This window comes from Papilio xuthus, unplaced genomic scaffold (genome assembly GCF_000836235.2).
Source record: "Papilio xuthus unplaced genomic scaffold, Pxut_1.1 DF825928.1, whole genome shotgun sequence".
In the NCBI taxonomy this organism is placed as follows: domain Eukaryota; kingdom Metazoa; phylum Arthropoda; class Insecta; order Lepidoptera; family Papilionidae; genus Papilio; species Papilio xuthus.
The window spans coordinates 2,360,494-2,373,072 of NW_013532721.1; the positions used below are offsets into that span (position 1 = coordinate 2,360,494).

Sequence of the window (12,579 nt, forward strand, 5' to 3'; positions counted from 1 at the left end):
GGTTATTATGAATGTAAAATACTAAATATTGTAACTAAGAAATGCGCCATTTAACACTATATCCTACTCGTTCCTTATAAAAATATTTAACTATTTGGTATAAACGGTAGATTTTCGGTATATAAATAGGGTTAGTACTTTCCTAATAACATAGGCAAAAAACTTTACAACGTTATAAAATATTTTATGCCGTTAGCCACATGTAATAACTAAATACTTAATCAGCTTATATCGTAGACAAAATTTACTAATACCTTTTAAATAATAAAAGCTTATTAAAATCTGACGACATAATGCACGTATCATTAAATGCTTACATTAACAAACATTATATATTAAAAAGGTTCACGAAGCAAATATAACGGAGGTGGTCTTATGAGTTTGAATGGAGATGTAAGACGCATTAAGAATTTAAAAATCTTGGAAGATGTGGTGCGCTGGATATTCAAGTTAACAAAGGAAACTTTTGTAACATTGAGAGGAAAATATAGCCGGCCATTTAAATAGTTAATCTCGAAATGTGAGCTACATTTTAGTGTGTAGTTAAACTAAATTCAAATAAGAGCAAAATGTAAATAAAGTCCTAAACTAACAGTAAGAGGTCGTATAGGAATTTTTAAATACTTCACTTTTCGGTACAGCGTTTCCTATTATTTAAAAATTATTATATGTCAACATAATTTTTACTTGATGATTACGACCAGTCTGAAAAGACTGCAACGACGAAGAAGAATAGTATTCTTATTTTAATTTAACACACAGTTTAGGCCTATTTTCTCAAGAATAATCATCTCAAATACAATAACTCTTTTTCCTTAAATCGCAACACAATTTTTTATTGTTTGTAAAAAGAAACAAACAGATTATCGTAAAAAAATGTAAATATCTAATTCAAAGTAATATCTTGTATTAAGTAAGGCTGTCCTTTTTTGAACAAAAGAGTTAAGCTGTTAAGATTTTTATCATGCTTCAAATGTAAGAGTCAGTGTACTTAATCATCGAAGGATTAAGTCGTCTTTGCGAACGGAAGTTAGGCGTCCGCGCCGATTCCAGCCGGGATTGCCGGAAGTCTTGCCGCCCGACCACTTCCGGTGCCGCGACGCTAAGTGGATTCGCGTTCCGTTTGTCCTGTATTTTTAATTGTCGTTGTTACTCCACAAACTCCGATTGTTTCTAAAAACAATTTTCTTATTCTAAACCTTCGCTTTGTCAGATTTTAAACACTGTAATTATTTAAGAGTATTAAAACAATTGAGGAAATAGAATAATTGTGACAATATACCTTATTCCTAGAAAATAATTCAATGATTGGTGCAGGTATTATTGTTAGGCTCCAGAAGGAAATCAAGTACTGCCTTTCGATAGTGTAACACCAGAACATAAAACTATTTTTTTGGATACGAAGAACATAATAGGAGTCTAAATGACTTCATGGGAAATATTTCGCCCTATTTTAAAGTGATAACTAGAGCTACTAATTAAAAATTCTTTTTATTTCTGCGCGGACGAATTCGCGGGCAGCAGATAGTCTATGATTCCATTAATATATCTGTGAGAACAATATAGAAGAATAACATTTCACCGCTTGATCCCTACGAAACAATGCGGCTAACACAAAAACTTTTCTGTTTTCGAAGTCAGTTAAAAAGAGCTATCGGCATCAATTGTCACCTGTAGGCAATAAGCGGGAACAATAGCACAAACTTAGCAGTTACAAAGGCTCTTTTATTGGAAAACTTTTTGCCGCGATATAAGGAGTATGGAAAATAAAGTTGTTGGACGTGGCACAAATAAGACGTAACGACCGGCCGATAGCGGCCTCCGGTTGTGCGCCAAGATAACATCGATTCACTTAAGGGCTAGTCCACACACAACTTTCAATTTTCTTCGATGTAATACTTTTATTATTTTCCATGGTACAATGAGATGAAATAAGACAACAAGGATGATTTAAAAAACGGAATGAATTATTTATTTAGTTCAATTTACTTTTGACACATTCTATTACACCCTTATTTTAAATAGGTTAAATTTACAAGTTTGTCCACTACTGTCGAAATCAATTGAAAGACTTTTTTTTATTAACTAATAACCATATCTATGTTACTAAAAAGCCCTATTGGTAAAGCTGTCAAAAGTAATGAAGCGCATGTATAAACCGGGCGGCCTTTTAAAAAATTCCGTTTGAAATATTACCTTTTAATAAACTCTGTATGAACCCAAGCTATTGCAAATCCAATCCAAGTTTTTAGGTGACTCAAATATTAAATGTCTAAACTACGCATACAAATATTGCTATTTTTATTAATAAATCTTACAATTAACAACGTATGAAATAAAGTTGACCTTTTACAATTATACTTTCAAAGTAACTTATTTTCTATGAAAATTCACGATGTTTCTCATGAAAATCTCTTAAATATGTTTATTATTTCGAAGAAAAGGCAATGGAATTTTTCCCAGCGGATACACGGTTGACTTTCCTATTTCATACTTTCCTGGAAACATCCCTACCTAATCTGTTGGATACTTTTAGTAAATATATACTAATTTGTTTTTTTATAAATCGTGTAAAGTTTAGAATGTGTTATAAAAACGATTCTTTATTCGGGAGGAACAGATCATAGAAATGACAATAAAACTCGAGCTTTTAAAAGGAACAAATCGTCAAAAAATACAAATGAAAAATTATGTTTGTATATAATTATCTGTATATTATACCAGCGGTCACCCGGGACTCCGTTCACGCGGAATTAAAAAAAAACATTAGTAGCCTATATTATATTCCAAACTATGTTCTATATGTATTCCAAATTTCATCGAAATCCGTTAAGCCGTTCTGGAGATACCTTCAAACAAACATATATATAATACATCCATCTAAACATTTGAATTTATAATATTAGTAAGATAGTAAGACTTTTGGCTGGTATATTTGCAGAATATAAAGATACAATTGAAAATGTAACGATGCGTATTTGATGCGCAGTAATGTATAAACAAAATCGTTAGTAGCGTATCATCAAAAATTGTTTGCATTGTAATAAAGCTTAAATAACAGTAAAAGCATGCAACGCTGAGCGGTGAGCGCCCGCACGCGCGTACAAACAATTCTATTAATGCATTGGTTCATTATGTAGTTCACGGGAAAATGTTTCGACGTGGAAATGGAACATGTGCAACGGTGAGATAGACGCATACGATGCTATGAATTTTAGTAATATCTAAACAATGTATCGATTAAATTGTTTTTATTATATGTCACTGCAGTGCACTAAATTAATTATCAGGTACAAATAATTTTTGTATTTATTTCATAATTAATATACAATAAAATACAAAATGAAATTTAAATAAAGTTTTTTTTATATCCATATATCGAAATAATATCGAAGGAAACATTAATGAATTTGTAATATTACCAATATTATAAATGCAAATGTTTGTTTGTTAGAGGCTATCTCAAAAATAGTTGCATAGTTCACGCTGAAATTTGGCATAGATGTAGAACATAGTCTGGAAGAATAGATAGGCTAATTAAGTTTAATTCGGCGCGGACGAAGTCAAAGCAAGTCGTTAGCCATTAATGATTTCACAGTTTTGCATAGAATTTAGCAACAATAGGTCATGAAGTATTGTAGAAATTAAATAACATGTTATAAAGGTAAATTACTTTGAATTTACAATTCATTTATTCTGCGTAAAAGCCATAAGCGATCTCTTACTTTAATTGTGCAATAACCGAACAATTAGAATTAAAATGGACGGAACAACATCCAGATTGTTTGTGTTATTAGATACAACGCAATTTCGCTAAGCATAATAGAGGTTATTGCCGATTACACGTAATGGCTACATATTTATCTATGCCGACCACAACGAGGTCTTATTTCTATTGAAAATGTTTAAAATTTAATAATAATAAAACCTTATCAACGTAACAGAAGATATGATTTCCCGCGGGTTTTTGAGACCGAAATCATAAATTTAAAATGGTTAAAATAATAGATAATAACCCAAGTTTTGGTCTCAGAAACCACCAGTTAGTTAAACTTATTAACGGGCAATACATTGGTATTAAGACATAATATTTTATTTGTTTTTTTTTAATAATAATAAGAATAATGGCAAAAGTATTCAAACTTCTGTAGTGGTAATACACATTATAAATTCTATTTTTTGTGTACATTACAACATAAGAGTAAAGCAGAGAACGACGAAAAATAAACACCTGAATACACAAGCTAGATCTATGGCCGAATAAGTTTTTTTTTTATATGACATACCATAATTTAAACTTACTAAATTAAAAATTATAGTTTTTAATCGATACCCTTTAAAGGTTTATCATTCGATAATAAAATTAAAAGACAATTCCATTAACTTATAATCGATACTGGCGACATAATATAGGGTGTAATATAAAAAAATATCGACTACGAGACAGGCTGTTCCCGGGAAAGATGACGGACGGGCGGCCATTATCCTGGGGCGTCGGTTATTGCGGCACAGGTCGCGACGTTTATATTGTAGGCCAGATAATGCCCGTTATTTAACGTGTTGTGACGTCACCACAACATTTAGAAGCTCTTTTTTTCGTCCGCGACGTCGCTTCTCGTTAGCGCTGATGAAAAGATCCATCCGATGTTTCTTAATATTACTTTGTATTTATGATGAAAATGAGTCTTATACTTTATAAGATTCGTGTATTATTGGAATGTTGGGAGGCTAAAAGATGGAAATTGAAAATTCAACCTTCTTCAGAGCGATGTCGTTGAAATCAACTAGTCAAGTTTCAAGATATTACTGTTAGCAATATTATAAGAACACTTATAAAGCCATGTCATGTACATTTTTACAATTCCTAATTACAAGTTTAGTCTAAAATTTAAAACAATTAAATATTTATAGTACAATAATCAAGTCATAGCTACATTGAATTAAACATACAAAGTGATGTTTGTACAAAGGAATCGTGCCACTGAAAAGTAAATAATTCAAAGTTCAAAACAGCAAAGTACATGAGCCGTCACAAATTTGATCCCTAAGAGAGATGCCGCACTGGCGGTGGGGCCATCACAGCCCAACATCAAATCATCCGATCATACTCTCACTTGAAGCACGTGACAACTGCGATTAGTTTTTCAGTGAGTTTACTACTGGTGCCTATATTGCCATTTCTCTCAACCTTGTAGACACAAGAGATAGCAGTAATGTTTTTATATGTTCGGCAGTTGAATTCACTGTTTGTACGATAATAGATTTGTTGTTGGGTGCACTAAAACGAGATGCGATTTGTATTTTAAAACTATATGACGGTACTGCTGCGACACCACACCGCCCGTGTGGCATCTACCTACAAAGGCTTTCATTTCATCCGTCAGAGGCAAGCGGCGTGCGGTCGCTAGTGCTTCTCACGTTACCTGTTCAAAGAGCTCGGTTAATTTGATCCCCGAATGGTTTTGCAACTACACGAGAGTTTAACCTATCGTTTGTGATGTGTTTAATGGTTTCAGGGATCGTTTGTGCTCAGTTATTCATTCACCACTAGTAGGTTTAAATCACTTATCAAGCGAAGTGGGAATTAAATATGCTTATCTATAATTTTAATATTCTTAAATCGTCAAGTAATATTAAAAGCATTTTGGTAAGTCAACTTACATTCCTTTTTCTTACCATTTTTTTTTTAAATAAAGTTCACAGAACTAGATATGACACATTTACATACACCTTGTCAAAACTATCAACGATTTTTTTCCATTTGCGAGGCTAATATCATCTTCTTTAACTAAGTAAATATATTCTTTTGGGGTCAAGAATTTAGTAGAAATGAGCCATTATTGCCTTTCTCATCTAAGACCGACAGTAAAAAGACTAAAATTATGCCTCGCCGAAGGGATCAAGGAAATTTAATACAGAATAATTAAAATTGTCTTAAACAACATCCAAGGTTACAAAGACCTAAACCCTCTTTGTTTTATGTTTTGGGACGTAAACTAAATAAATAAGTTATGCCATAAATAAAAGGATTTAACTTTGTTGTTTAATTTATAATTAAAACATTTTAAATTTGTATAAAAACGGCTAAACACTCACATATATTCGTCGCCCTTCTTCAGGGTGTTTACACCCTGGTGGCCCCCGACGGGCTCGAAACTAGTCGGCACCGCCACCGGACGTATATAAGTGAGTGTTTAGTCGTTATTATATAAGTTTGTTATAATGTCTCACGAAAGTTTGAATAATTTAACATTTTAGATAAATAAATCGACACACAAAAGGATTAATATAATGGACTGTATAGAACAAGAAAAATTGTGCCTAAGTTACGCTTTGGTATAAAATATATTAGAGTACTCCTCCACATATTGAATAGTATACAATTTTTTCCTTTTAAAAACTTACTAATCCAGAACCACTAGATCATAGAGCTAGAACTACTTTAATAAGCAGAAAATAACTAATAAAATAATGCTGTAAAGAAATATCGGATTAAATTTAAAAGAAAAGCAACGCACGAGTGTTCCTGATTATCTACAACAGATAACAAAGAAAATACCCTGTTAAAAGCAAATTAACGATACTACAAACTTATTTACTGCTCGGCGCAGAATAAGATCTAGAAATTTCTCTTGTAAAATAAAATATCTCATTATTCGCAACCTGCTAGAAAGCATTCCCATCGAGTTTGTTACAATCTAGGTTACTATGTCACTATCACAATCTTAAAGAAATTTAGCGCGATACAGATTTTACTCTGTACGCAATACATTTCTTTCTAAGCTATTCTGTACATTTTATTAATAATTATTAATAATCCGTAGAAGTTAATTTTTTATATTTCCTTGGAACATTACAATGATACTACATTATTCAATTTTCGTTTAATTTCACACCTTGTGTATAGCAAGTTTAGTTAAGAGAACATAACAACATCCCTTGTAGACTACGTACCATGCAAATGTGCTTAATCGTTTAACTCGTGATCTCTGCACAAAGGACGTACGATACAAACAATAACAAGCTTGTCTTCACTGCTACGAAATTGGCACGAAACATTGGAGTTAGACGAACGCGCTACGTTGTTTGGGCATCGTAGAACGCTACGAAGCTCATTCGTAGCGCGTAGCTCATCCGTAACCAGTAGGAAGGTCCACAAATGATATCGTAGACTAGTCGGCCGGCCATAAGCAACGGTACGGCCTCTACAAATTGGTTTCATGCATATTTATTTATTCAAATATTATGTACGAATTGAAATCTCCGCTCTCGACTACTGAAATATGACTCACGTTGACGAAAATTGAATCAACGGCGAGAATTATGTTAAAACAGAGTAATGGCATTTACTAAATAAACTCTAGTCAGAAGAGAAGTCGTCAGTAAATTTCTGTTGGAGTAATGATACATTTTCTGTATATTTTTGGAAAAGCATGATTAGTAAATTTATTACTTCTTAATTTCCAGAAATAATAAAAATCTTACTAATGCTGGTGTTTTAATAAGGAGAAATATTAAGGAATTTTTACACTTCAGTTAATATGAGCTATAAATATAACCATAAGACAATCCATACATAAGTATGCTACTTTTAATCCAAAAGAATCTTCAAATTAATCAAAGTGATTGGGAGAAAAAGTTTGTTGTCATGGAGCGCGAGTGTTTTAAATGAAACAAACGAAGCGCGTCTCCGATCTAGAAACTAATTAAAGTCGACAGAAGTAATCGATATCTACTTACAAATTAAGACGGTTTAACTCGCAAAGGTAATTGGGCAGAAGTTCATCCCAAATGTTTGCATTGGCTGGCTCCGTAACGACGAATCTAGTGACATTTTGACTTTAAGATTGCGCTTAGAAAAGTTCATGACATTGTTTATGAGTTTCTTAAAAATTATTAAATTATAATAGTATTTGAAAGAAATAGCATTTGTTTTAGTTTGTTTTAAAACTTGTACATTATTTAGAAAAATACATATAAGTTTTTGTAATTAATAAATTTTATAATCTTTGGATGTGTCCAGTTCCATTGACAAAACTTACTCTTTGCTCTCTCTTCGGTAAAATGTCATTATGTAAGCATGTACTGGAATTATTTAACAAGTAATAAATGATTAAAAAGAACTTCTTTTCCATTTATTTCAACATAAGTAATAAAAGTCTTATGTCTCCATACTCCGGTAAAATAAATCAAAACCAATTGAATACCAAATATCTGAAAATGTTGAATATTTTTATTCATATTTTGTGCGAGTTGACATTAAAAGCAAACAGTGTGAACCTCCCTTTACATTGGAGCGTCGACGGAAAGTTATCCTATATTCTTTGCTTACTTTATATTATTTAGCTTTGATATATTCGCAATTTAAGTTGTCTGAAACTCGTCGGAGGAGGCGGCCGGATTAAATTATAATTTTTTTTTCTACTTACGACAGCAAACGACTTTAGACCGTAAACATGAAGCGTTAAAGAAAGAAAAATAAAAACGACTTGTAAATATTACAGAAAATTTATACATTCCTAAATTATTTTATTAAGATGAAACAGGGACAGTTGGAAAAATCAAAACAAATGATATATATTTAATGTCGGCGTAATTATTCAAATGAGAATTAATAGTATGACAAACTACCTAATACTACTGAATAATAGCTAGTGTTATAAACGCGTTATTACCTAGTATATAATATTTTTGGCTAATTGATATTAAAGATATATGTATGTAAATATATTATTAGGATTCTTGATGTTATTGTTATTTTCAAATGACATTATGACAACACTAATATAATAAATGTTAAAAAGAACATTAAAATTGGTAGGATTATAACATCAGGGTTACGTCACAAGAAATCAAAATAGGCTAGTCAAAGAAAACTCACCTTTATGCCGATGTGAATAGGGAAGTCCGAGGTAAGCGTTGGTTGTGGATGCAAAGCCGGCAGCAGCGGCAGGGGCAAAGGACAGGACATCATAGCTGCGCACACCTGTTAACATATATATTTTACTTATTAAACAAGTCTCTTAAATTTTTTATTAAAATCTGTTCCCTTTTCACTCTACAATAGAATTTTAAAAAAATATTGAAGTCGGGGAATAAAATGTTGAAATCATGAAATACAGTCTAAACACAATTTTGTATCAAAAATGCATACTGAACAAGCTACAGCGAAATATTGAATTTTAAAGTTATAGTTATTATGAAGGAGCCGTCAGGAAATGCATGGATGCAGCTAAGTATTTGATTGTACCGGAGGTGATTCAGTTTAAAGTTTGCTTCAACTATGAGTAAACATAATTTTTTGTGTTGTTTCAAACAATTTCCTGTTTTCTATTTCTACGATTGTTTATTTGCAAATTTCCAAAGAACACGGTTAAGATCGCGTCGGTAGCTCCATATTACATTAATGTTGGAAAGTTTGCAAAAGTACTACAATGAAACTAGCGCGATAATTGATAGATTTAAACATTTTTGTTGAAGTATTCCAATTTTTACGTTTTATTATTCTGATTTTGAATTAGGAATTATATTTTATGTCAGTAAAAATAAATCAACAAATTACGAGAATTAACTTCGACAAAATGAAAAGCATTCGATCAAGTAATTACAACATGTAAATAAATCCGATATGATTGGTAATTGGTTAACATTAAAGTTAAGATAAATTGACTATTATACTTAAATTGATAGTATTTCCTCCGAGAGATTTATTGTACACTGGCGGACGCACGCGGCTACGTCATCGTAGAATTTAAAAAAATGTGGCCTTTATCACCGAGTACATCAGCTACTTTCTTGTCAAAATCCCGTCTTAATCGGTCCAGTCGCTCCGAATATTTCCCGAAACTAACGGAGCCTTGTAGACAAACAAAAAAATAAAAAAAAAAAATTCTTAAATCAACTACGTAAATACATCATGTGTACGACATATAATTTTTTCGAAAAAATTATGGTTTTTAAATATGTTTTTTAGATAAACAGACACTACAATTTTATTGATATTTATAGATTACACAATGGTACAAGTAAAAACTCATTAAATGCGAAAGATTTAAACGATTTTAATACAAATTTTAAATAATTTATTGCATTACTTGTCATTTTGGTTGAAGTTGTTTTATTGAGGAAGTATGCGAATGAAATTGTCAAAGGTTTTAAAATTAAAACTGAAAAGCGAAACGCTCAATGCGGAATTTTATCAATAATTATTCGTGTTACACTTTAATCTATATTCATCATAGGTAATTAACTATATACGAAGGCTTTAGCAACTTATGTCGAAAACTAAGTTCAGTTAGCGCACCTTTCTAAGAAAAAACGAATCTTTGGCTTCGGCTCTCAAAAAAATTTGTTGCCGTAATATCTCACGATTTCGATCTAAATAAGTATTACTTAAATTATTTATCTTACTAATATTATAAATGCGAATGTTTGGATGGATGTTTGTTTGAAGTTATCTTCAGAACGGCTAGACGGATTTTGATTAAATTTGGCATAGATGTAGAACATAGTCTTTAAGACATAAGCTACATATGTTTTTTAACTCCGCACGGACGGAGTCGCGGGCGACAGCTAGTATGTTATAAATATTTCAGACGTAAATTATTTTCAAGCTAAGCTTAATTAAAAAAATATACCATTTTTGAATGTATTGCTTAACAACTGAAAATAATTGACTAAATTGTGCTGCAACTTTTTTTTTTACATTTGCAAAACTCGTATCCATCACCGATTGTCAATTATATAATTTTGCTAAACCTTTATTTCAACACCCGACACCTGTCTAATCTGTCAATTGGATGGGATGTTAAAAGCTTGCAAGTTTTAACAGATATACAGACAGATGTTTTAATGTCGATTTTGAATTTTTCTTATTTTTTTCATTTTTGCATGTCAGATATACATGTTTTTAACTTGTGTTAGCAAATGTGCATGACACCTTAAAATATTTTATAATGTTTTTTAGTTCTATAAAACAAAAATACGTAGTTTTTAGTTACTGAATAGAATTATTTCCAAAGACTAAATGTGTTCAAACATTTTTTGTAATGGTGCATATGTTTAAACTGATTAGTTCTTGAGCTTATTATATAGGAGACAACGACGGTTTTATTAAAATTCCTAATTTATTAGTAATTGTAGTGAAATTTTTAGTAAAAAAAAAATTCTAAGTAAATCTAGAGGCATTTTCTTAATTTCAGTTGAGTTGTTACTTTGTTTAAAATAAACAAAGAATTTTCTCAACAGCGACACGACCGTTGTTAACGGACATGAACGGTGAACAGAGAGCTACAACTTTTACGGTCTCGCAAATTCCTTCGCAAGGCGGTATTTAATCAGACCTTTTAAGTTATTGAAGAAACAAGATTACTGTAAAGTGGTTGCTCGAGATTGATACAGTCTTGTTCTTTCCTCGTTATTTCTAATTGACAAGATGAACAGGTTACTTGTTTTAAAAAGCAAATACATATTCTTCACACTTTTAAAAACAAAATTGTAGATGAAAAATTAAAGCTATGTTATAAAATGACACTTTTTGCTTTGAAATTTTTTGTCACACTTTTTGGAAAGACAAACAAATACGGATTATTTATATAGTTATCTCAGTCATCATCAGCTCACTATACGACCCACCGAGGGGAGCTCGGAGCCTACCCTAATTTAAGGGCGATTAGGCCATAGTCAACCACGCTGGCCCAGTGCGGGTTGGTTGACTTCACACATATTTTTGAATATCTTAGATATGTGCAGGTTGCATCACGATGTTTTCTTTCTTGTTGTATGTAAATCGGAAATCGAAAAATACATTGGTACATGGCGGAATTCGAACTTATGACCTGCAGATTGCAAGTCAAGTGCTTAACCCCTGAGCCACCGACGCTCTAGTTATCCCAGTAACGCTATAAATTTATAAATTTATTATTTTTATATTATAGAAAGTGAAGTAATCCCAAGTAAAATGTTGAAAATTAAAAAATAATCATATTTATTTTATAACACAATAGTATTAAGTCCAAGATTACCAAAGGAACAAGTTAAATAAAATTAAATAAACTTTTAAAGTTGACGTCAAAAGGCGAATATCTCTTTGACGCTGTTGTTTTAATATTAATATAGCTCACAATGAGTTCACAGTTCTTTGTACTATCTGTAATATAAATGTGTTTAATCAACTTGTAATATCATTCGTAAACCTAAATAGACTTGATAGCTATAACATAATTTTTGATTAAATATATAAGCGTAAGATATGCCCCATCACATACTGAGCACAATACATTTTACAGATAAATATAGTAAGCTATTATGTCCTTACTGACTATTCTATTTATTCTTAATGCAACAGAAGAGATTAATTTATAGTTTGGAAACATAGTTCTTCACATGTTTGTTTTGTCTTTATACAATTTATACCACGTTTTCATTATGAAGATATTTTTTGGTGAAATCAAAATTTGTATCGTTTACGTCAATGTTATATCGCGGTTGTTGTCGAAACAGTTAGACAGGCTATGAATTACATTAACGCGGCAATTTCTGTAATTAATGGAGTTCGCCAACTGTCATAATAACGCAACT

The 12,579-nt window shown here is 31.5% G+C and overlaps 1 protein-coding gene across 5 annotated transcripts in view; it reads right to left on the reverse strand.

Moving 5' to 3' along the window:
* Positions 1-12,579, reverse strand: part of heph (polypyrimidine tract-binding protein 1 heph) — a 308,076-nt gene that overhangs the window by 172,594 nt on the left and 122,903 nt on the right. For 3 of the 5 annotated variants that reach the window (XM_013322442.1, XM_013322440.1, XM_013322439.1), the window contains exon 1: positions 8,882-8,970. Coding sequence is in view for 2 of the 5 variants with exons in the window: in XM_013322436.1 (XP_013177890.1) it covers positions 8,882-8,974 (93 nt within the window). In the remaining 3 variants the exon portion in view is untranslated. Of the gene's footprint in view, positions 1-8,881; positions 8,987-12,579 lie in introns of those variants that run through there. The other 2 variants (XM_013322436.1, XM_013322437.1) reach the window with 1 other exon arrangement.